The sequence below is a fragment of the Spermophilus citellus genome (assembly GCF_964194105.1).
Source record: "Spermophilus citellus genome assembly, chromosome: 10".
In the NCBI taxonomy this organism is placed as follows: Eukaryota; Metazoa; Chordata; class Mammalia; order Rodentia; family Sciuridae; genus Spermophilus; species Spermophilus citellus.
Genome location: NC_138197.1, coordinates 133,280,112 through 133,306,093, shown reverse-complemented (window position 1 = coordinate 133,306,093; position 25,982 = coordinate 133,280,112). Strand labels below are relative to the sequence as shown.

At 38.5% G+C, this 25,982-nt stretch overlaps 2 protein-coding genes across 3 annotated transcripts in view; one reads left to right on the top strand and one right to left on the bottom strand.

Moving 5' to 3' along the window:
• Positions 1–25,982, bottom strand: part of RIBC2 (RIB43A domain with coiled-coils 2) — a 37,682-nt gene that overhangs the window by 11,193 nt on the left and 507 nt on the right. Inside the window, exons 2-3 of one of the 2 annotated variants that reach the window (XM_081310011.1) lie at positions 13,097–13,226; positions 1,660–1,741 (exon numbers count right to left, since the gene is read on the bottom strand). Coding sequence is in view for 1 of the 2 variants with exons in the window: in XM_081310010.1 (XP_081166136.1) it covers positions 1,660–1,741; positions 2,610–2,723 (196 nt within the window). In the remaining variant the exon portion in view is untranslated. Of the gene's footprint in view, positions 1–1,659; positions 1,742–2,609; positions 2,904–13,096; positions 13,227–25,982 lie in introns of those variants that run through there. The other variant, XM_081310010.1, reaches the window with a different exon arrangement.
• Positions 2,957–25,982, top strand: part of SMC1B (structural maintenance of chromosomes 1B) — a gene marked incomplete at its 3' end in the record, with an annotated part of 70,696 nt that continues 47,670 nt past the window's right edge. Inside the window, exons 1-9 of the mRNA XM_081310869.1 lie at positions 2,957–3,083; positions 13,859–14,047; positions 15,270–15,382; positions 15,469–15,672; positions 16,536–16,774; positions 18,709–18,967; positions 19,806–19,946; positions 23,742–23,824; positions 24,720–24,927. Coding sequence (XP_081166995.1) covers positions 2,975–3,083; positions 13,859–14,047; positions 15,270–15,382; positions 15,469–15,672; positions 16,536–16,774; positions 18,709–18,967; positions 19,806–19,946; positions 23,742–23,824; positions 24,720–24,927 — 1,545 coding nt within the window. The 5' untranslated portion in view covers positions 2,957–2,974. The remainder of the gene's footprint in view (positions 3,084–13,858; positions 14,048–15,269; positions 15,383–15,468; positions 15,673–16,535; positions 16,775–18,708; positions 18,968–19,805; positions 19,947–23,741; positions 23,825–24,719; positions 24,928–25,982) is intronic.

Here is a 25,982-nt window from a genome sequence, read left to right as displayed (position 1 = left end):
CCACATAAGAAATAAACACATAAAATGAAAGTATATAAAAGAAAAAAACAGACAACCCAACCAAAAAATGAGCAAAAGATAGGAACAGGTGAACCACAATAAAGAATAAATTGGAGATATCAATAAACTAACAATCAGAAACAGAAGAAACGAAGGTAAGAGCACTTGTGCTGATGGTGTGATAAACAGGGTCACACTTCCAAAAGAGCAATGTGGCAACAAGACCTGCCAGTTCCACTCCCCTGTGCACTGGGGACATGATGCACAGATGGTCACCACAGCAAGGTTTCAATGCTAAAGAACTGGGGAAAATCCAAACTGCCCATCCGTAGGGGTTGATTCATACAGCAAAACGCCATCAGATAATGAAAACAAATACTCTCTCTGGGTAGATTATTGATGAATTTCAAGAATACAATATTGACTGAAAAAAAGTGTGATGAAAGGATAGGCTTGATAGGATAAATTTTTGTAAATTTTAAAAACAAAAAGCAATTTTATATTGTCATGGACATGCAGACAGTGTAAGCAGGAGAAACCACATGGGAATGCTGCAAACTTCCCAGGAGGAAGGACAGGGAATTGTGAGGGTAGCGCTCTGGCTGTGAACCACACGGTTCTCAGAAGCACTCAGAACAAGGCAATCTGGCAGATGTGAGCAGCTAGTCTGGTGTGTCCATATGTGTCCTCCACTATTTTTGTAATTTGAATTATTTTACAACAGGAAATAAAGAAGGTAAAAAGCTTAGAAAATACAGAATAGTATTAAACTTCACTTATAATACCATCATCTGACATTGCCACTGCTGAACATTGTCCTTTTTGTAAGCATATTTTATTTATTTTTAAAGATAGAGAATTTTTTAATATTTATTTTTCAGTTTTTGGTGGACACAACATCTTTATTTTATTTTTTATTGGTGCTGAGGATCGAACCCAGTGCCCTGTGCATGCCAGGCAAGCGCATTACCTCTTGAGCCACATCCCCAACCCATGTAAGCATATTTTAAAAACATAGCCGATAGTCCATGGCATGTATAATTTTGGGTCCTGCTTTTTTTCTGTTTTAAAAATCCTCATGATGTATTAAAAAGCAGTTTTTAAAATTGTTAAAAATTTGGTCATGATAACGGAAAATGAATTCAATGTGAAATCTTGATCTAAGACCTAGACATTATTATTTGAATCACATTTGCCCTGAAGTCAGCTCGGGGAGTGGGTTCTGACATGTGCTGCCTGGTATGAACAGCTGGACTCCACAGAAGATCTTGAACTCTGGGGCGAGAATGTGTACATGTGTGAGTTTAAAAAAGTTTTCCAAATATTTTAAGAAAACAGTAAAACACGCATTTACTCTTAAATATATTTCCTATAATATATATTAAAATTCAAAAGCTGTTTTTCCTCTGACAAAGGATTGAGCCCAAGAAGTTAAGAAATTTTAAAAGGAGAAAGAACGTGAAAATGGTGTGTGTGTGTGTGTGTGTGTGTGTGTGTGTGTTGGGGATGGAACCCAGAGCCTGGAGAAGGCTAAGCAGGTGCTCACCACTAAGCTACATCCCCAGCCCAACAACTTTTTCAATACTGTGAAGAAGTGAGGAATGGAGCCTGAAGACCTTCTACCCTAACCCCAGGGACAAGCACTCAAGAAGTGCTCACCAAAGGTTTCATGTCTAGCTCTTTCAGTTGCTTCTCTTATCTTCTGGTCATGAACCTGGGAGTTCCAGGCTTCTGTGTCTCCCTGGAAGTGGAAAATCAGGGACAAGGTCAGAGCCAGACATGGGTGTTCAACAGACCATCCTGTCTATCTTTCTAGTCTGACTGCAAAGTAGCTATCTCAGGCAAAAAGATACCTTTTGCTTCCTCCCTCCTGCTCTTCCTCCTTTTCTCCCCGCTACCAACCCCTCCCCGCCCCGCCCCTCTCTCCATAATGGGGTTGCCAAGGAACGGTGCTAGGGGTGCCACTGAGCTACATCCCCAGCCTTTTTTATTGAATTTTCAGGCAGTTTTCACCAAGCTGCTCAGGCTGGCTTTGAACTTGCAGTCCTCCTGCCTCTGCCTACTGAGTCGCTGGGATTACAGGTGTGGCCACCAGGTGCTGCGCTATCAGGACTCTTCATGCTTGGATACCTTTGTTTGTAGTTGCTTTTCTGTGCTCTGGACTTTCCCTCCCCCTTTCCTGGTTAACAGACACATCCTCAAACACTGCTTAGGCATCACCTCCTCTGGGCGGCGTTCCCCTCCCTCACAGGCTGACCCCACTGCATTTTTCCTGTGAGCACTTTCATGTCCGCCTCCTCCCCTGGGACGTGAGCTCTGCAAGGTCCAGAACTGACTAGTCCCTCCTTGGGACGACACTCCTGGGGCCTGGCTTGCCCCAAAGCGTTGTGTGTCCGACATGATCTGGGCTGGAAGGGACCCTGCCAGTGTAGAAAACCTGGCTCAGAGGGAGCAAAGCCTGTTCCAGTGTCCCCATCAACCCCAGGCACGGCCCTATCTGTCCGTGGGGTGGGTGAGAAGGCCGTCTGGGCCGCCAGGGCTTCCAACCGCCCTGGGCCCTGCGCAGCTGCGCTCAGGGCGGGGCCCGGCCGCTGCTCTCCCTCCCTCACCCCAATGATTCTGCTCCTGGCGTCGAAGACCCGCTTCTGCCTGCACAAGTCGGCGTGTCTCCTCTTGGCCAAGCTGGCGTCCTGCCGCAGGTCCGCGGGCAGCACGACCTCCATGGTTCCGGGGGTCGAGGGCAAATCCAAGCCGGCAGGACGGAGAGCCGAGACCAAGCCGCCGCGACCCGGAGGCGCAGCTCCCCAGGGGTCAGCCGTCCGGCGCGGAGCCGGCGGGCGAGTGAGCGGTCGCAGCGCCGGTTGCCAAGGAACGACGCTCGCGCCGCCCCGCGTCGTCTCGCGAGACTTGGCGAGGTCCTTCCCGCGCTTTTCCAGCCGGCGCGTGAGGACGCGGCTGAGGCGTGGAGCCAGCCATGGGCCGCCTGGAGGTGCTGCTCGTGGAGAACTTCAAGTCGTGGCGGGGCCGCCAGGTCATTGGCCCCTTCAGAAGGTTCACCTGCATCATCGGCCCCAACGGCTCGGGTAACCGCGCGGCGGCCGGATGCGGCGGGGCTGAGAGGCGAGCGCGCCTCGCGGCCGGCCTCGGCGACCATCTTCTCAGGGACCCCGGCGACCCTCGCCCCTTCCCTCCAGGGACCCCCGGCCACCCTCGCTCCTTTCCGTCCACTCCAGGGAGCCCCCGCCACCCTCGCCCTTCCCCTCCAGGGACTCCCGCGACACTCTTCCCGTCCACTCCAGGGACCCCCCGGCCACCCTCGCCTCTTCCCATTCACTCCAGGGACCCCATGGCGACACTCGTCTCTTCCCATCCACTCCGGAGACCCCTGGCCACCTTCACCCCTTCCCGTCCACTCCAGGGACCCCACGGCGACACTTGCCCCTTCCCCTCCAGGGGACCACCCCTTCCGCCATCTTCACCCCTTCCCGCCCTTTCCAGGGACCCCGGCCACCCTTGCTCCTTCCCCTCCAGGGGCCCTGACCCCCGCTGGCCGGCTCTCTGCCACACTTTGGAGCAACCTGCAGCAGCGACCCCTCGTCCCCTGACCCCCGGCCCCCACCCTGGACCCCCGGTCACCCTCTGGTGCAGCTGAGGCAGAGGCGACCTGCACGCCCAAGCCCGGGGAGCCTGTGACCTGGGTGTAGTGACAGCGACCTCGCTGAGCTCCTGACGGCTAAGTCCCGCAACAGGGCCATGTCCCTCACACCTGGGGGAGCGGCCAGCCGGAGGCTTTTCTCTCAGCTTGGAGTGTGGGGTTCAGAAGCCACAGTGACCTTGAAAATCAGCCTTTCCCAATGAAGGGAGCACGCCAAGGTGCTGTGGCACGGGGACCCAGAGCGCGATGGCGGTGCCACTCCGCGGCGTTCCTGTCGCCCTATGAAATAGCTGCTGTTGGAGGCTTTCTTTTGCACGTACATGTGAAAGAATACCTGAGCTTAGAAATAGTCACACATTTAAAGTTTCCTTAGGTCTTCTATGAAATATCTTTACTCTGTTATCAAAAAAAGAAAAGGGAAAAAAAATTGAGCCAGGTGGACAACCCTTGCCTGGAAACCCAGCCCCTCCCGAGGCTGCGCAGGATTGCAAGCTCAAGGCCAGCCTCAGCAACATAGTGAGGTCCTGAGCAACTTAGCAAGACCTTGTCTTCAAAAATAAAAAGGACTAAGGTTGTAGCTCGGTAGTAAAGTGCCCCTGGCTCAATCCCCAGCACCAGGGGGAAAAAAGACAAACACTTGTACTCTTACCCTAACTAACCTCTGCTCATTTAGTAGACCACTAGGCCCATCACCAGTAGTTTTCACCTTTTATTTTTGTTACCAGAGATTGAACCCAGAGACGCTTAATCAGTGAACCATATCCATCCCCTTTTGATTTTGAGATGGGGTCTTGCTAAGTAGCTGAGGCTGGTAGCTATGGCTCTTGCCTGAATCCACACGTTATGGAAGTTCAACTCCCTTTTTGATAATTACTGATAACCTAAAAATTATCCTTGAAGCACAATGAAAAATATCTGGTTTACTTATTTTTGGATTTTATTGTTTTTTTGTCTACGCTGTTCATATTCTTTTTGCTATATGAAGTTCAAACTCAATATAGTGCTCATCCATAATTAATTTAATGGGTGATATTTCATTTACATTCACTTGGACACTTCTTAGTGGATCTTCTTAATCTCACAGAAATACTGGCATATTCAGATTTTGTTAAGCTGATTAATCACTTCTTGTTATACTTTGGTCACTCCTTTTTAATAATTTCCTATTGTTACCACATGCCACAGTGATGGTCCCATTTGTTTATTTTTAGTAACCTAATTTTGTTTTCTTGTGGGTGGAGGAAAAATTGTGGGTTTTTTTGTTGGTTTGTTTGTTTTTATGGTACTAGAGATTGAACTCAGGGGCACTCTACCATTAAGCTGTTGGTTATGCTTTCTATTGAATTTTTATTTTTTAATAAAAAATAACCCCCAGATCTTTTTATTTTTTATTTTAAGACAAAGTCTTGTTAAGATGACCAGACTGGTCTTGAATTTGTAATCCTCTTGCCTCAGCCTCCTGGGTTCCTGGGATTACAGGTGTGTGCCTTTGTGCCTGGTGAAAAGTTTTAGTTTTAACTTTCATGTTTTCCATTCAGTTAGTTTTAGCAAATAGTTGCAAATGTACAGTGCTAGAAACATAAAAAGATACACAGAGTAAGGAGCTTTTGTTTCTAAGGTACGGGGAATATAAGAAAATAACACACTAACTGAAATGGAGAGACCAAATAATACATTTATGAAACCTTAAACAAGGAAAATAAGTAATCTGATTTGAGGAGGTATCAGCAGAAAGAACTTATATGGAGTCCAAAGATCTTCAAGAGATGATAGCATTTGAGCTGAGCTCAAAGTGTATTTTTCCAGGGATTTGTAAACGTATATTTGTGGGACAATTAATGGTCCTCAATAACCAGAATGTAGTACATATTTAAGGAAGTAGTGGGATGGAAAGTTGGAGTCCCTTTGGGTAAGTCTTTGCCAGAGTGTGAAGTTTGTATTTAACTTTCTGTAAAAATAAATGTTAGCCTTTGAAGGATTTTAGTAGGGAAATGCCTGTGTGTGTGAATCTAAGATTACCTTTGAACGTGTTTTCTGTTCTTATCCCCTCCTAAAGTCTTCACTTTTCTAAGTATTATGTTTTGAATTATTTATTTTTTGCACTGGATAATTTTCATTGGCATACGTACATGTTCTGTTGACACTAACTTTAAAAAAATCTCACACTTCACAGGCCCTTCAATTATTGGCTGCCCCTCCCTCAGATGTAAGCATTGGGGTGCCCCCAGGAACATATCCTCTATTGTGTGGGCTCTCTCTCGTCCAGCGAGGAGGTCCACGGAACAGGGTAGAAGAGAGTGTGGCTATGGAGTCACGAATCAAGACCAAGCTGGAAGCAGGTCTGATTTTTTTGCATAGTTACCATGTGTATGTAATCCGGCAGTAGCTAAGCAGATTATAGGCAGCCAGCAATATAATTTCTGGCCAACTGTCCTTGCAGCAACCAATCAGGCAGCAGGCCGCAGAGCAAGCACTGTGACTGTAACATATAGTCCTACGCCCAGGGCTTTGCCTACAGGGTAAGTGGTTTGCCGCTCCCGTGCCTAGCATGAGAGGAGTGGTTTGCCACTCAGGTGCCCTTAACATATGCCACATATGCAGCACTCCATGCACTTGTCCCTACACTCTGTTTCTTCTTCCCCCAGGTAATTTTATCAGTCTTGCAGCTTCACGTATCATCCTTACACTTATGATTTTCAAAGTTCTATCTCAGCCTTAGTACATTATTTTTTGTGCCAGATTAATATCCAACAATTCGTTTGCTATTCTCCTAGACATCTCAGGCAATACTGCCAGAAAGAGTGGTTGATTTTCTCCCCCATCCCCATCAAAACCCAACCTGTTCTTTCCTGGTCTTTACCAGCTCAGTAAGGGGAAACATTTAATCATTAATTAAACCACTAACCTAAGAGCAATTCTGAACTTTTCAACCCCACTTCCCTCATCCAGCTATCCATAAGTCCTATGTCTCTACCTCTAAAACACATCCAGAATCCAGTTACTTCTTGCCATTTTCTAGTGTTGTGAAGTAGTTATAGCTGCTAGGTTGGCCATTGATTATTGCCATAATAGTTGACTATTGCTATAACCTAACAGGTCTCTGCTTCTATTCTTGTCTCTCCAAAATCTATCCTCAGCAATTAGAATGAGCATTTTTTTAAGTCTGTAAATCATAGCACCACCACCCTTAGTTTAAATCTTTCCAGTGGCTTTCCCTTGTGCTTAGAATAAAATCCATATTTCTTACCATGAACCATAAAGCCCTTATAATATGGTCACTGTGTATTTCTCTGCTCTAATTTTCTCTTTATCTACATTTACTCTACTGGTTCAGAACTTCTGCTTTCCTTGCACAAATCAGATTGATTTCCATTTCAGAGTCTTGGCATTTACTAGTCCTTAGGTTTAGAATGCTTTTCTCCTAGGGTTTCACATGACTGCTATCTGGATGAATTCTCTTTCATCCTTGATATATTCTCCCTATCACAGCCAATATATTACCAATCATGCCAGTTCTACTTTTGAGCAGGGGGCGGGTGCTGGAGATCAAACCTAAGGCTTCATATATGCTAGGCAAGTGCTCTACCACTGAGCCACACCTTCAGCCCCAGTTCTTCCTTCTTAATAACTCTATCCTCTACTCTGTTCCCACTGCTACTGCTTTATTTCACTGAAATTTTCTTCCTAGGATTCCTGTAGTAACTTTTTATCTGAGTTCCCTACCTCTCATCTAAACTTTAAACTTATGTGCTGTGCTACCAGAGTACACTTTTTTTGTTCCTACAAGAAAGAATATCCATTTGATTTTCTTAATAGATGAAAAAAGGGTATTTGACAGAATTCAGTATCCATTCCCATCAATATTTTTTCCTGGACATTTTGAATTTCAAGTGAGTTTTTTTCTCTGTATTTTCCCAGTTTCCTACATTGAATAATTTTTAATCAGGAAACAGTGTCATTTAAAAATCCCATGTTAGGCTAGGCACTGTGGCGAATACTGTAATCCCAGCTACTTGAGAGACTTGAGACAGGAGGATTGCAAGTTCGAGGCCATCTTGGGCAACTTAGCGGATGAACCCTATCCCAAAATAAAAAGGTCTGTACGTAGCTCAGTGATAGAGTACCCCTGGGTTTAAACCAATACTAGGAAAAAGTATTAAAAGTCCATTTTAGATAAACTATAATAATGTTGAATTATTATGAAAATATATTATCATAAAAGCAATATATAGTTGTAAAACATTAAAAAGTAAACAAGAAGAAAAATCCCCACAATTCAGTTATTACTGCCTGATCACTTGGGGTATATCCATGTAGATTTTTTTAGGCAAACTTTTTAAAAATGAAAATGAGATCTTACAGAAATATTGTTTTCTAATTTGATTGTTTTCAGGCAATTATCTTCAGCTTTTTCAGTAAATGCTTACTGTGGGAAATGATTTGTGTCTTCTGTCCTGGAGCCAAGAGGCTTTGACTGTCACTACATCTCGTAGTGACCTGGCCATTGCCACCATCCTAGAAGTTTGAGGACACGTCTTCAGATGTAAAGGTGTCGCCCTATAACCCCTTTGGTCGAATTACACTCACCTGTTCCTTTGTGATACTACCCCTTTGCCCTGTTTGGGATAGAATGTTCCATGGAAACCCCCTTTGTGTATCCCCTTCTCTTGCTCTGCCTTTGACTGTGGCTTCCTAGATGTCAGTTAACCTGTTGATAGTAGACATCACTAAGCTAGACTCAACTCCCTGAAACCTGACCCCTTTCCTCATTTGAATGGCTTCTCCTCAATAAAAGGGTTCAGCACATGTTCGCTTGCTCTCTCTTTCTGTGGACCCTTAAGGTCAGAGGGGCCGTCACAGGACCCCCCCCCCCCAAAAAAAAAGGTATCTCTGTCTCTTGTGTGATTATTTCATGCAGCCCAGTTCATTTGGAGTGACCCTGAGTGTTTTAGTCGTGAGAAACGCAACAGTTCACTTCATCTGATGCACAGCTCAGATTCAGATTGCCTCAACCGACTCTAAAACGTTCTTTAACCAAAACTTTTCCCAACTCAGAACTGCATATTGCATCTGATTGTGACATCCCTTAAATCTCTCTTAATTTTTAGCATGGTGCTTTTATTTATAATATTGACTTATTGAAAAAGTAGGAAAAGTTTTTCTATAAAATGTTTAGATTTGGTTGATTGCTTCCCTAAGGTGTCTTTAAGTTCACTCCTCTATCCCTCTCTATTTCTGTAAACTGCAAGTTACATCTAAAGAGTTTATGAATTCACATTATATATTTTTGGATAGACTTCATATTGCATTGTGTCTATCTGATAGTTTTGTCATATTAGCAAGGCTAAAATTGACGCTTGGATTAGGGTGTTGACTGATCTCTTCATTATATGTTTTTCCTTTTCAACTGTGATGTCCAGTTTTACTTTGGCATTATACAGATGTTCTTTATTGACCATTTGCCTGTTGCTTTTACTAACAATAATCTTGGCCTGAATCAACATTTTTTTAAGGATTGCAAAATTAGGTTTTCTTGATTGTCATGCTTTCTATATTCAGTCAATGGTATTCCCCTGTAAAAAGAGCTTTCCTTTGTTAACTATTTTTTTAATCAAACAGCTTAAAAGTACAGTTTACACTGGAAAAAAAAAACACAGGATAATTGCTGGCCTCTTTCTTTTTTGTTTTTGTTTTTGTTTTTGTAGTACTGGGGGTTGAACTCAGGGCTTGGCACATGTTAGGCAAGTGCTCTGCCACTAAGCTGCAACTCTAACCTTTGTCTCTTTCCTTTTAATAAATATTTTCAAAGAAAGGCATTTTAGGAGAGACACTGTGGTGCATAGCCTAAAATCCCAGTGACTCAGGAGGCTAAGGCGGAGGATCCAAATTCAAAGTCAACATAAGTAACTTAGTAAGCCCTATGCAATTTACTGTTTCAAAATGAAAAATTAAAAGGGCTGGGGATGTCCCTCAGTGGTAAAGCATGCCTGGGTTCAATCTGCAGTACAAAAAAAAAAAGGAGGGGGGAAGGAAGGAGTTTTAATAGCTGCTTCACATAGTGAAAATGATTTTCTCTCTTTTTTTTCGGTTGATATTAATACAAATTCATGAATTTTCACTGATGTGGTATTTTTAAAAAATATTTATTTTTCATTTGGACACAATATCTTTATTTGTTCATTTTTATGTGGTGCTGAGGATCGAACCCAGGGCTTCGAATGTGCTAGGTGAGCACTCTGCCGCTGAGCTACAACCCCAGCCCCTGATGTGGTATGTTTTAATCCACCAAAATAATTCTTTTTGATTCTCAGATTTTATAACTTCAGTAACTGGTCACTTCTTCAGGCTGCCCCCTATGTCCTATGTCCTTAGGTCATGACTTCATTAATATTAGAAAACTTCCTTGCTTTCTGACATGATGTTCTTGTTCCCAAGCTCAGCTTTGTTATTCCTGGCCTAAGAACTGGAATTGGCTAGTTCTCTGATGACATCAGGTTCCTTTTAGTTGGAAAGGTATTAGAGACAACATTTGAGTGCTTAGAGGTATTGGGTGAGTTCGGATACCATGGGTCCTGGACCATTTTAGTTTCAGGGCTAGAGAATAAATGAAGTACTCTTTCAGGTTGGTTATATATTTTTTAAAAAAATTTTAACAAATATTTTTTTAAGATATTGATTAACCTTTATTTTACTCATTTATTTATATGTGGTGCTGAGAATTGAACCCAGTGCCTCACACATGCTAGGCAGGTGCTCTACCACTGAACCACAACTCCAGCCCTGTGGTTGATTATATTTTTTAATAACTACCTCATTGAGATAGAGTTTACATATTATAAAATGCATTCTTTTAAAGTGTAATCTATAGGCAGAACTGTTTCCTTCTGCCTTACCAAAAGAATAGGTTTTGAAAGCTAGATTTTTGCCAGTCTGGTAGATAAGAATTGGAAGTTCGTACTGTTTTAATTTACATTTTTTATGAGTAATTTTGAGCATCTTTTCATGTGTTTAAGGGACTTTTTTTTTTACTGAATTGCATTTGTGTCATTTGCTCACTTTTGTTGGGTTATTGTCTGAAAAATCTTTACAAAACATTTGAAAAAGTTATTTCTAAAGATCTTTCATAATCTTCAGCATAAAGTTCAGTTCCTTTAATATAACATTATAATTTATACAAAAATAACTTTCTCAGTTTTCTCTTACCATTCTAAAAAACAAGTAAGCTCTGTTCTACCCACACTGAATTATTTGCTTTCTTACTAGAGTGGTGCCATGCTCTCTCACTCCTTTGTGCATGTTAGACTATTATTCTCTTTTCCTGGGATGGAATATTTACCTTCAGCACCTGACTCTCCAAACTTCTCATTACCCTTTAAAACAGCCCAGAAGTCTCTCTTTGAAAAGCCTCCAACCTTTAGTTCTTCTAAGTGCTTCAGTCGTACTTTATGTTCACTATTTTATTATAATTTATTACATTATAATTTTCTCCATCATTTATTCACTGAACATGTCAAAATGAGGGTTTTTGTAGGATAGGAACACAGTGGATTGGCTAACATGTTATGACAGGATACTTTTCTTGTAAGGGTTATAGCAGAGGGAACTTACTATGCCTAACTCAGATGGACAGGACTCTTTCTGATTGATTGCTGTGAATCTCTTGTTTTCAGGATAAACTATTCCATGTGGAGGTTTACCTGCTTCCTCAAAGTTTCAGTTTGATTATGTGGCACTTAGCATGAATGACTCCATTTTGGTTTGGTCTTATGTTCTGATGCCTAGTATAGGAGGCTAGTTCAAAAGTATTATTTCCCATAAAGTTCAACAGAGTAAAATCTGTATTTTGTTTTTTAGCCCCAGTCCTTACAGCAAAGTAAGGACTGATAAATAAGTGTTCAGAAAATGTTTGTAGGATGAATGAATTAATTTGAGGATACAAGAGATCAGAGGTCAAGGAGTCCAGCAAAAGAGGCTTGCACTAGTAGAGGGTTGGTAAAGAGAGGAATAAGGAGAAGTGTGGAGTTGGAATCAAAAGGCACTTGGAAAATCATGTCGTAATTTTTATGTTTTATAATATTTGGTTCGTCTTTATGAAGTGGTGGTAGCCTAAAACAGAACTCCTCTAAAATCACTATTTTCCTGATGTTACTTTTAAATTATTCATAGCAGAGGTCCCCAGTCTGACCACTACAGAACTTGGCATGATTCATTCATTTGTTCTTTCATTCTTTTCAGCAGAGGTTGGTCGTGATTGTTAAGCTAACACTAACTGGTAGGCCTGCACTGAATGTTTCCTGAGCATCTTATCTGAAGTTACCCTCTTATTTCATCAGTCAGTGTATTTCTCCATGATGCTTATTAAAATATATTTGCAATTTTTATTGTCTGGACAAAATATATAACCCTCTATTAGAGACAACATTAACTGAATGATTGGATTTACATGAGGAAATATTTATTTTAGGAAGATTTTGAATAAGGGTTGACAAAATTTGCTTAGCTATGTTACTGTCAGAGTTAATCATTCAATGAATATTATTTTGTCTTCTATGTATTTCTTTTTTTAAATTTTTTTTAGTTGTAGTTGGACACAATATCTTTATTTATTTTTAATTTATGTGGTGCTGAGGATCGAACCCAGTGCCTCACACATGTGAGGCAGGCACTCTACCAATGAGCTATAGCCCCAGCCCCTCTATGTATTTCTTATCAGTTAATGCCCCCCCAAAATATGTTTAATACCTATTAACTGATACTCAGCTAAATAAATTTTTAGCATTTAAAACACTTCTAGTCTTTTTAGAAAGATCCTAAACTCTAAAGCTAAATCTTATTTCTAGTAGCCAACAGCATTCCTTTTTCTTTATTCTTTTGGCACTGAAAATTCAGATTGCTTGTTGATATGATTTATAGATCCCTAATGTGAAAAAGGAACAAATAATAGAACAGGTAATAGCTGCATTGATATTGCACCTTGGAAAAATTCATGAAGCAAATTGCAGCCTCATAATTGGTTAATAAATTTACCTTTGGGGTTGGGAATCCCCAAGACTACTCCCAGGTTTGGTGATTTGCTGGGAAGACTCATAGGACTCAACATATAGTTATACTCAGGAACATTTTTATTCAGCAAAAAGGTACAAAGCACATTCAGCAAAGGGAACAGGTATATAGGGAAAACCTGACAAAACTAGGTACAATATTCTTAGAGTCCTCACCCATTGAAGTCACAGTGCTTAATTCTCTAGCAACAAGTTCGCAAGTAGAAATGATGCCTACCAAGGAACCTTGCTAGAAACTCAGTGCCCAGGGTTTTTAATTGAGAGATGATCACATCCTCTACCTAGAGCATACCAAAAATTCCAGACCCCTAAAAAGAAAGAACATATTCAGTCTAAGTCATATTATTTGCACAGTTTAGGCATGGTAAGCCATTCTTACCAGTGAATTGTAGAAACTCTCCACAGGTCCAAATCTAAGTCCTCAGATGCCAGCCATCTTGCAAGCAGGCCTTTCAAAAGTAGTACTCTCAGGCCTGCCGTTTAGCTGTTGTAGCCCCCTATCACCCCACCTATGAAGATACAAGAACATGACCTACCTTTGGAAAGATACTGGATTTAGTTAGCTTATCTTTTTTTTTTTTTTTTTTTTAATGTGAGGGTTTGGTGCTACATAAATGCTTTAGGTGATCATTTCCATATGTATAAAACAGGGATCACTAAAATTCAGGGATGTTAAATGATTTGCCCTGGTGTAGTACCTAATAATTGGAGAAATCTAGAATTTATATTTTCATATATATATGTATGTATACATATATATTTTTTAGTTATAGATGGACCCAATACCTTTATTTTATTTGTTTTTATTTTTATTTGGTGCTCAGGATTGAATCCAGTGCCTCATGCATGCTAGGCAAGTGCTCTACCACTGAGCCACAACCCCAGCTCCAGAAATCTGGAATTTAGATCCATTTGTTTATTTTTTTAAACTTAGACCTTCTAATGCTCTGCAGTAGCTGCTTAGAAGAAACAAGTGATCTTCCTAGAACTTCTCAGTCCCATGCATTTTTCATCTCAAGGAGACAGAACTACTCAGACATGTTTTGGCTATATTTCACTTCCATTGGGAGGCCTGATTTCTTTGGCAAAGGCAGGGATTCTTATCCAAAGACTGAATACCTTTCTCTCTTTTCTTTTCCAGGAAAATCTAATGTAATGGATGCACTTAGTTTTGTAATGGGAGAGAAAACGGCTAATTTAAGAGTGAAAAATATTCAAGAACTTATTCATGGAGCACATATTGGAAAACCAGTTTCTTCTTCTGCAAGTGTAAAGATTATATATGTGGAGGAAAGTGGAGAAGAGAAGACATTTGCAAGAATCATTCGAGGTACCTTTGCCATTTGGTTTTTCAGGAGCAAGTTATAAGGCCTGCTTTCCTGTATGCAGGCTGTGACTGTTCCACTGGCAGCATGAGCTAGAGGCTCTTTTTCCTCAGAGGCATGCACGTGACAACCTATTTTATTCTCTACTTAGACTTTTCCTTAAGCAGATAGGCTTACTTATTTAGGTCTCTCCTGACAAATAGCATTTTTATACCTGAATATTTGAATAAGATGAAGGAGAGAGCCCACCTGTAAGAAGTCATGTAAGTTCTTTCTCAGGTTATTTATCTATTTTGGTGGTGAATTAATTGTTTGCATATTTGGGGCTTGTATAGATAGTTTTTTTCCTATCATGAAAAAGCAACTAGAGTGAAATGTTTTCATTTGTATTTTGTGATTTGTTTATGAATCCTCTGTGTTCTCTGAATAAGCAAAATTTAGAGTCATTTATATACATTTTTTTATTGTATGCTAGGATTTTATTTACTCTGTAAATAGGTGTGTATTTTATTTTTTCAATTGTTTCAGTTTTTATTCTGGTCCACTACAACAGTTTTAATGTATAAGTACTGTCTTATTGTCTTCCCCCAAATTCAATCACAGCTGGTTTTAGAGATTCCTGTTATATACTTGTTCCTTAATGTGTAATTTAAATATTTTACCACTTATCATCCAGACATATTCATTGGCTAGTTTTATTACTTTCCTTTGGATTTTTAATCATTTAGTTATTTAAGTTTTTGAGATGGTGTTTCAAAACAAATAGCCTGGGTTGTTGTCCAGACTGGCCTCAAGCTCCTGGGCTCAAATGAGCCTCCTGCTTTAGCCTCCTAAGGAGCTAGGGGTCTGGTCCATGCCACAGCACCTGGCTTTCTTTGGATATTTTAACTTCAAAAGCCTTTATCTCATTAAAGATTCTGTTGCCTACCCTGTTTAACATTGAAGTGCCTCCCCCATACAGAAGTTTCCATCTTGCTTTGCAGCTCTTGTACTCCTTCATAGTTAGCCACTGTGTCACATATATTTATTTTTATTTTACTTGCATATCTCATATTTGTCTGTCTCCCTAACTAGGATATAAACTTCTTGAAATTAGACTTTGGTCTGTTTTGTTTGCCATTATAAAATATTCCTTGGCATGTAATAGACACTTGGCCTTTGCATTCATTAACAGGTATGTTATTGCATGAAAAATAGTTTGTAGCAGCCTTTATTCTTCTATTTCAGGGGGATGTTCTGAATTTCATTTTGATGATAACCCTGTGAGTCGTTCTGCTTACATAGCAGAGTTGGAAAAGATAGGCATAATAGTCAAAGCACGGAACTGTCTAGTTTTCCAGGTAAGTAGCTGCTGTGCTTTGTGTGGTTCATTGTTTCAAAAAGACATCACTGTATTTTACATGTTATGCTCTACTATTTTTAACAGGGAACTGTAGAGTCTATTTCCATGAAAAAACCCAAAGAAAGAACCCAATTTTTTGAAGAAATCAGCACTTCAGGAGAGCTTATAGGAGAATATGAGGAAAAGAAAAGAAAGTTACAAAAAGCTGAAGAAGATGCACAATTTAATTTTAATAAGAAAAAAAATGTAGCTGCAGAGCGCAAGCATGCAAAATTAGAGAAAGAAGAGGTAAGGTGTCCTGAAATGTAACCAGTTAAGTAAGTGTTAGATATGAAAGCTTTCTGTAGAAGTTGTTGGGTACCAAGAAGTTGTCTGGGGTACCAAGAATATTCCTTTTGTAATTGAAAACAAATTTTTTTTTTATGGGTGTAACAGTACTAGGAGTTGAACTCGGGGCCTCACACATGCTAAGCTAGTGCTCTATCACTGAGCTGTATCCCCAACCCAGGGGATGTCCAGGCTGGTCTCAGACTTGGAATCCTCCTGCCTTAAGAATCACAAGTTTAAAACCAGCCTGGGCAACTTAGCCTGACCCTGTCTCAAAATAAAAAATAAAAGGGGCTGGCTGGGAATATAGGTCAGTGGTAGAGTGTCCCTGGGTTCAATCCCCAGTACTACAAAACAAAACTAAACCTGTAGTAGCCCCATTAGTTTTTATCAGTAGAAAAATTACTTCTTGCAGTAATTGTACCTGTAATCATTAATTTAAAGTTGATCGCTAGGAGCTCTGTAATCATAAAGTCTTTTAGTTTATATATGAGGAAGCTAATGCCAGGCTGATGGAGTTGCCATGACAAATTGGTGGATTGCCATACTCACAGGTCAAGACAATAGGATGAGGACCCAGATTGGCAGGTGACACTTCACTATTATTCCTACCATACTACTAAGGGCATGAACACAAAATCATTTACTGGTTTAGAAACGAACAAAGAAATCCTTTTCAAATAATGCTGTTTTGGGAAGAATACTGTTTCTTAATGACATAAATCAAAATTCACTAGATATGGTATGTTGGTACAATAGTTGAGTTCATGAAAGGTCAGCTTATTCTCCTTTTTTAACTTCCATTGAATTATACTGTTTTTTAGGCAGAACGTTATCAAAGTCTCCTTGAAGAACTGAAAATAAACAAGATACAACTGCAGCTTTTTCAACTTTATCATAATGAGAAAAAAATTCATTTTCTGAACACTGAGTTAGAGCATGTGAATAGGGATTTGAGTGTCATAAAAGAGTCTCTTTCTCATCATGAAAACATAGTTAAAGCCAAGAAAAAGGAACATGGAATGCTAACTAGACAACTACAACAAACAGAAAAAGAATTGAAGTGAGTTTTATAAAATAGGTATTAATGGTTCAGTTTTATGTAGATTGATAGAGCAAATAAAAGTATGTGACACTTTGAAAGTTGATTTTTAAAAAGAGGTTTTTTACTATGAAATACTTTTAAATTACATAAAAATTATCAAGATAGTAAAGAAAGTTTTCATATTCCCTCTTTCAATTTCTCCTTTTATTAACACCTTACAGTAGTATGCCATATTTGTCAGAATCAATAAACCAACTTTGACACATTTATTATTAATTAAAGACTATAGTAATATTTTCTTAGTGTTGGCCTAACATCCTTTTTCTGACCTGGAAAATCACATTAAATTTATTTGTCTCCTTGGGTTCCTCTGGACTCTACAATTTCTCACACTTTCTTGGTTTTGATGAGCTCAGCAGTTTTGAGTATTTGCCCAGAATTTTTGAAGAATATCCCTTAATTGGGATTTGTCTGATAGTTTCTAATAACTAGACTGGCATTATGGGTTTTAGGGAGGAGGACCACAGAAGTAAAATGTCATTCTCCTCACATTATATCAGGATATCAACATATTATATGTTCTGTGACATATATCCTGTACCATCAACATGACATCACTGTTCATGTTGACCTTGATCACCTATTCAAAATAGTTCTTGTCAGCTTTCTCCATTATGAAGTCATTCCTCTCCCAACTCCCCTGCCTTTCAACATTGTAATCTTTGGAAGGAAATCACTGTGCATGGCCCACACTTAAGGGCAGAGTATCTACATAACTCATTAGGAATTCTGTACAGGAGATTCATCTCCTATTTATTCAATTATTTATATCCATATGGACTTAGGATATTTTATATCTGGAGTTATAATCTAATCCTATGTTATTTATTTATTTTTACCTAGACCCAACTGTTAGCCATTGAGAACTCTTTGAGTTGGTTCTTGTGTTCCTTTGATGTATCCCTATAATTGTGATTGTTTTTGGTGTTGGGGGTGCACTTCTTTACTTTCTGGCAGTACAATATGCTCCAGGCTTGTTTTATATGAGGCAGTCCTAGCATTAGCCTGCCCAGCTTGTCTGAGTCTGCCCTAGACCTAGGACTAGTCATTTCTCCAGAGTCTTGGCCCCTTTTTTTGAAGAATGCTATTAGGAGCCAACATGTGCATGCTAGATGTGCTTGTGCTCCCGGGGGGTCTTTGCTTCTAGGCTTTCTCAGCTGACAGAATTAGGACATGTTTATGTGTATACTAACTCTTGTATATTTACATTTCTGTAAGTAATTCCACAAAAGACAGCATGTATCTCTATTAAGATAAACATGAATTTACACCTGATACCTCCCTACAGTAATCTATTACCACGTTCATCATTTTCCCTTACGTCTATCTAAAACTTCCCTTTTCAGCAGTGAGAAACCTTGACTTCCACCTTTAGACATCCATTTATTTAATTGTTCAATTTCAGTAATCATGGGCATCAATATCTGAAAGACTAACCCCACCCTGGTGGGAAGCAGTTTTATAACTAATGTACAATACTTGTGTACTCTTTTAGTTTTCTGACAGACTCCAAAATTACTTAGACCCACACTTTTTCCTTCTACTCTTTCAATAAAGTTGTTTCATGTATTTGTAGTATAGTTAGATTCTTTTGTTATGTTCTATATTTCATCTAGTATCCCTCAGCCTCATAAGTGATTTTTTAAATTAGTTCACATTAAGGTTCATTCTTGATGCTGTATAGTTCCATAGTTTTTGGCAGATGCATTATTTAACTGCTCTTTTTAAAAATGCCTATGCTTCTGATTTTGCTCAATCTCTGACGGTCACTGATCTGCTTAAGTCTCTGAAAGTTATTTTTTTTTAATTTAGTGTTGAATGTGATTTATCAAAATAACTTCCCTTTCTATATTAAAAATTAATTTAAAAAAAACTTTCTTTTCCCCTTTTAGGTCTCTTGAAGCACTTTTAAATCAGAAGAGGCCTCAGTACATTAAAGCCAAAGAAAACACTTCTCATCACCTCAAGAAATTGGATGTGTCTAAGAAATCAATAAAGGACAGTGAAAGACAGTGTTCCAAACAGGAAGATGATATAAGAGCCCTAGAGACAGAACTGGTTGATTTAGATAGTGCTTGGAGAAATTTTGAAAAGCAGATTGAGGAAGAAATCTTACATAAAGGGCGAGACATTGAACTGGAAGCTAGTCAGGTGAAAAAAATCAACATAGTGGAGATCTTTTTTCTCTTATTTCTTCTTTTATTAAAAGAAATTAAAGGATGACCTCTGATATTTTAAGAGAATATCCTTGGGATATAAATTATGGGAATTTAAAGTTTTCATCTGAATATGAAATATAAATTTGATCTTTAAACTAGTTTCCCTTTATGTGATTAGATGGTGTTATGAGTTTATTGAAGTCTTAGAAAATAAGATTACCTGGTATAATTTTATAATGAAAGTTAGGTAATTCAGTTATTTTAAAGGTAAAACTATTTTCTGTCATATAAAATAAGATGTATGAGCCTGAGATTTAATTCACAGGAGGGAAACTGGTTACTTAAGGTGATTTAAAATGTTAAGTGATGAATTAATATCTAACTTAGTACAATATACAAGATTTAACTATAATAAATCAGTAACAAATAACCAAAAGTATGTAATGGAGTTTTCTAACATTCTCTCAACCAAATTCTTAGCATTTATCTCTTTCATTAATTTTTATGATAATCTGACATCACAATATACATAAATAATAATTGTGAGTATATCAATAGAAGAGATGTATCATTTTCTCCAGATCCCCTTTCTCTCAAGATTTTCTGACGTTATTTTAGAGGTCTTGTTTTGAATATTTTGTTGCTCTATCTAAAGAGTTTAAAGAAGGGGGCTTTTATACTATATTCACGTATTTTACCTGGAGAATTATGATCTAATTTATATAAAACTATTTCTGATAGATTAATTACCTGCTAGTACCGGATGTCATACAAAGACTTTTCTCATGCTTCTTTAAGTGAGTTAAAATGTTTCAATGCTGTTTATACAGCTGGATCGTTATAAAGAACTTAAGGAACAAGTAAGGAAGAAAGTAGCTATAATGACTCAACAACTGGAAAAGCTGCAGTGGGAACAGAAGGCAGAGAAAGAAAGACTGGCTTTTGAAAAGAGGAGGCATGGAGAAGTTCAGGTACTCTTGGGTTGTGTAGTAATGATTTATAATTATTCTCAGTGAAATGTTATTTCCTTAACTCTTCAACATGTAAATGGATTTAGATCAATCATAAGCAATTTTTAAAATTCTGAGGGGGTGGGTCCCTGAGTTTAATCCCCAGCACAGGGTGTCGGGGGAAGCTCTCTGGATTATTTGTTGTGCTGCTTAGTATATTATTATTTAGGTGCTCTTCTATGGTAAAATAAGAGTAGACTCTGCTATCATTCATGTATTTAGTAAGCATTTCTTTGCATCTGTGAGTGATGGACATGGTCAGAAGATACAGTCTCTGTTCTTATGTGTATTTTAGGCCAGTGCATTTAGGAGAAAGATACATGTAGGGAAAAATATAAGTAGAATTTTAGAGATAATGCAGAGTCGTTTGAAAGCATTAAGGACAAATACATTTGGCCCTCCATATCTCTGGGTTCCACATCCATGGGTTCAACCAACTGAGGATTGAAAATATTTGAGGAAAAGATATGTGTTTACTGAACATTTACAGATTTTTGGTTTATTATTCCATAAGCAGTACATAATAACTGCTATTTATATAACTTTGTGCTATATTAGGTATTATAAATATTCTTGAGAGGATTTAATGTTTATAGGAGGAGGTATGCAGATTGTATGCAAATACTGTGTCATTTTATATAAGAGGCTTTAATTTGCAGATTATGGTAACCATAGTAGTTTCTGGAACCAATTCCCTGTGGATTCAAAGGATGACAGTAGCCCAAGAAAAACTAGTTATTCTACAAGACAGCATTATGATGTTCTGTCTCAGAGTAAGGCATGGTTGGCTTCTAGCTGGTCTTATTCTTAATGTGTGTAATCTCAATAAATAATTATTATTAATTTCCTGGGTTTTGATTTCTGTACTGGTACAATATGGATGGTGATTAACAGATTGAATAGATTCTTCATGTCTCTCTTTGTAAAGACTAAAAGTTGGGATAAAAATTATTACTGTTGCACATCAACAAAAATAACAATTCATTATATACAGAGTCTCTGGGCCATCCTGATACTATAATATAGTGTTTATATGAATATACCATGTGCCAACCTTACAAGGTAGACATTAGTATTATTAGATTTCCATCCTTATTTTTCCTCTTGCCTATACTCACTGCCCTGGTGATCCACAGTCACACACCTTTTTTCTTTTCTTTTTTTTTTTTTTTTTTTTTTTTGGTGGGAGAGATTACTAGGGTTTGAACACAGAGGCTCTTTACCTGAGCTACATCCTCAATTTTTTTTTGTAGTTTTAGATGGACAGAATGTATTTATTTTATTTGTTAATTGTTTTGTGGTGCTGAGGATGGAACCCAGTGCCTCATGAATGGTAGACAAGCACTTTGCCACTGATCTACGCCTCAGACCTCATCCTCAGCTCTTTTAATTTTTAATTTTAAGAAATATTCTTACTAAGTTGCTTGAGGCTGGCCTTGAACTTGCAGTCTTCCTGCCTCAGCCTCCCAAGCTACTGGGATTACAGGTACGTGCTATTGTGGCTGGTGTCACCCAGCTTTTAAAAACTACACTGAAAATTTTATCACCAGCTCAGGCCTTCTTTTTTTTTAAAAAAATGTATTTATTTGTTTTTAGTTATAGGTAGACTCGATACCTTTATTTTATTTATTTTTTAATGTGGTGTTGAGGATTGAACCCAGTGCCTCATGCATGTTAGGCAAGTGCTCTGCCTCTGCCTGAGCCACAGCCTCAGCCCTAGCTCAGACCTTCCAAACTCCACTTTTGTGTGTATCCAGCTGCTTCCTCAGTATCTCCATTTAGACAGTGATAGACATCTCAACCTTAGATCCCAAACTGGACTTCTGATCTTCCCACCCAGGTGTATCCACAGTAGTCTTTACCATCAGAGTCCTTAACTCCTACCCCCATTTTTCTCATTTTTTTCCTCCTCTATAATCTGGTAGTCCTGGCTTCCTGGAATGTATCCAACATGTTTCTGCATGAGGGCATTTGCATTCCTCTTTTTTTTTTCCTGGAACATGCTTTTCTACATTTCTTCATGTTCAACTCCTTTGCTTCCTTCAAGCCTTTACGCAAATGTTACCTTGAAGTTGTCATCCCCACTGTGTTTCTGCTCTCCTTTCCCTGTTCTGTCTATCCCATGGCATTAATCTTCTAACAAAATTGTGTTTACTTGCTTTATTTGCCTGCCTTTACCCCTTAGCAGGTGAACTCCTCGAGGATGTGTATTTTTATCTGTTTTGCTCACAGATGCATCTCAGGCACCTACAAACGAAAGCACAGGATGATTAAGTTATGTGACTGAGGTCATTTTGTTTCTAGAATGAATCCCTAACTCACTAAAGTGTTCCGTTCTGGTATTTTTATGATTTGGCAGATGAAAATACAATATGAAAAGTGGGTGTGTGGCAGTACTGTGAGTAGAAGAGGGTGTTTGTACAAGGAAAAAAATCAAAGGTGGTAACATAATTTTAAAAACTTTTATTTAATTGTATACTTTTCATCTTATCAAATCATACATTGATTTCTGAAAATACCCATTGCACATTTTTGCCTTTGTGCATGTGGATTTCTTTTGGGGATAACCTACTCATCTGTACAGGTTAGATTCTGTAGTTACCCATACCACCAAATCTTCATTTGCCCTCCTTTTCTCTCTACCTTACTACAGAAAAAAAATGATGTCTTCTTCTTACAATTACTCATTGCTCTTAATCTGCAACTAAGGGCTATTATCAGATTGTATAAAAATTATATAATTATCGATAATTGGTTCAGCTCTATCAAACTGGAATCTTCTTAAAGGAAGGATGCATAATTGTGTCCATTGTAAACCTTTCACATAGTGAGTTCAGTCACCTGGAATATCCATCTCCCAGCCTTTATTCTGGCCACTTCCCAGACAGGAAGCCAGCTGCAGACTATGATAGTTCCTCTATCTAGTTTCATTTTCCATGGTTTTATTTACCCATGATCTGCCATCGTTCAAAACCATGAAATTCTAGAAATAATTCATAATTTTTAATAACTTATTATAATATAGTTATAATTGTTCTGTTTTATTATTTATTGTATTACTCTCTTACTATGTCTAACTTATACATAATTATAGGAAAAAATGGCATGTATAGAATTCATTACTATCCATGGTTTTGGCATCCAGAACACCTTAGAACACTCTGCTCCCTCCCTGAGAAAAGGGAGCCTGTGCCCCAGGGTTTGGATTTAATGATAAAGGACCAACAGAGCAAGACTTTGGGGAGTCCTGCACTGCACCTGTTAGTTGCTCTACAGGTTCCTGTGTTACTGTGACGCTAAACTTCTCTACTATAATTATGTATGTAATTGTCTGTTTTTCCCACCAGATATTAGTCCTTGAGTGCAGAGACTGTCCTGTTCGTTATTGTTCTGTAGATGCTACCACATGGTATCCATGAATAAATATTTATTGACTTATTTACTTTGAAGGACAGATAGGAGAAACACAGGTATTTGAAAATCGTCCTCTTGGAGTTTGAATTTACCAGAGTGTAGTCACTGGAGATCAAATATTTAGCACATGGAAGAATAAGGATTTGAACCTTGATATGTGTGGCTTCAAAACTCTATATCACATTTCCATCTCAAAATTAAAATTTACTCTCATAAACACTTTCATATTTGGTATATGATATTTCAAATTTATATTAACTTATGATACAGTAAGTTGTAGGCATGTAATTGTATTTGTTTGGAATTGCTGTAATTGATTTCAGGTTTCATTTCCTATTTTAGGGAAATCTAAAACAAATAAAAGAACAAATAGAAGATCATAAAAAACGAATAGAGAAGTTGGAGGAGTATACAAAGACATGCATGTAGGTAGAGAGAAAACATCTTACAGCTTTCTTCTCTCTCCAGTATATTTCTATACATCAAATGAATGCCAGCCCTGTGTTAGATATTTTCATTCCATTGTTTTTCATTCCATTATAGATTGTTAAAGATTAACAATCTTTATTAACGATTGTTTATTAACAATTTTACTTAGCCACATAATAAGTAAAATGCTTAAATTTTGAAAATATAAACATTTAGCAGTAGTGAAACTTAAATTCCCCAGTTATGTTATGAAGTCAAATATAACCTAGATATTATGCCACTGAGGATTTCTTTTTAATTGGTATTTCTTATTAGTAAGCTCATAATGATTTTTCTGGTTATAGTGAGCTATTCTTACTTTTTCATATCCAGAATTATGTGGTTTTAAATCAACAAAGAATTATCAAATGCTCTTTTGCCCTATTTGATGTTAGGCATATGTTTATCCTTTAAAAATTGATAGATGGGCTGGGGCTGGGGTTCAGCATTAGCACACTTGCCTGGTTTGTGTGAAGTGCTGGGTTCAATTCTCAGCACTACATATAAATAAATAAATAATATAATAAAAAGGTCTATCAACAATTAAAAAATATTTTAAAAAGATTGATAGAGCACTAAGTATGGTGGTACATGCCTGTAATCCCAGCAGCTTGGGAGGCTGAGACAGGAGGATCTCAAGTTCAAAGCCAGCCTGGGCAACAGCAAGGTGCTAAGCAACTCAGACCCTGTCTCTAAGTAAAATACAAAATAGGACTGGGGATGTGGCTCAATACCCCTGCGTTTAATCCGTGGTACCTCCACCCTAAAAAAATTGATAGAGCACTACCATATTTTTCTGCAGTGGCAGACAAAGCTGTGATGTATCTGGTATTTCTTTTTGCTATAATGCAGGGATTGCCTAAAAGAGAAGAAACAACAAGAGGAAAACCTTGTGGATGAAATTGGAAAAACAAAATCAAGAATGTGTGAAGTTAATGAAGAGCTGAATCTTATTAGAAGTGAATTGCAGAATGCTGGAATTGATACCCATGAGGGAAGACGTCAGCAAAAGAGAGCAGAAGTTCTGGAGCACCTTAAAAGACTTTACCCAGATTCCGTGGTAATTATAACAAGGCAGAGCACTCTCATTTGGTGAAAATAATCTTAGCTGGGATTAGAAATATTACCATTATTATGAAGCAAAATTATTTAATTTTATATTTGACTATTTAAATATCACAGTAAATAATTAGGGTTAGATGTGAATAACTTCTAGTTCATGTCTACAGATAAATAACTATTAGCGGGTGTATTGACATGAACGCTGTACCAGCAAACACATATGCCAGTATCCCACATATGGCTGTGAAGCAGTTTGAGTCCCTTAACCAGCTGCAAAACTCTTGTTCTTCACAGTTTCAGTTTTTTAAAATATATTTTTAGTAGTCTCATTGGCATGTTTTTAATTTTCTGTCCACTCTAATATTGCAAAGTGTGGTTCATTGGCCAAAATCCAATCATCTCTTGTTTGGAGTGTTAGTCTCACAGCATTATTTTCTTGGGTTTCAGGGGTCTGGCGTCTGACTCTTGTCATTAACATCAGTGTACCCTGTGCATGCCTTATTTGGTGATGGCCTATTTTCATCACTTGACAATGCTAACCATCACTCTATTTCAGAACACCTACCCTTGACTTCCTTGACACTACTGCTCTCATGGTTTGCTTCCTGCCTCTCTGGATACCTATCTTCTCTTTTACCTCATCTTTTTTGATTTTCCAACTCTTATATGTTGTCTTTAACTTCTGGATAATGATTGTGGTTATAAAGCTAGATCACAGAATCTCATTCCCTCAATTCATAGAAAAAAAATAATAAAAACTAATTTGAAGAAAAAGCTCAAAAGCCAAACAACCTAATGCCATAAATTTCAAAAAATGATAGGGGAAAAAAAAAGACTGAAGTATACCATTGCTTGTCTGAACTCTGCAGAAGCCAAACTAATGAACTGACTAATTTCTAAGAATTTTCCCAGTACCTATTAAGATCTAGCAAGAAGCAAATGTATATATTTATTTCCTTTTCCTCTTCTAACTGGAGGGAGTTAGATTTAAAAACTGGTGAATCAGGGAACGTAAACCTCTCATGCTCTCTGATGGAAATGAAGACGTTAGGG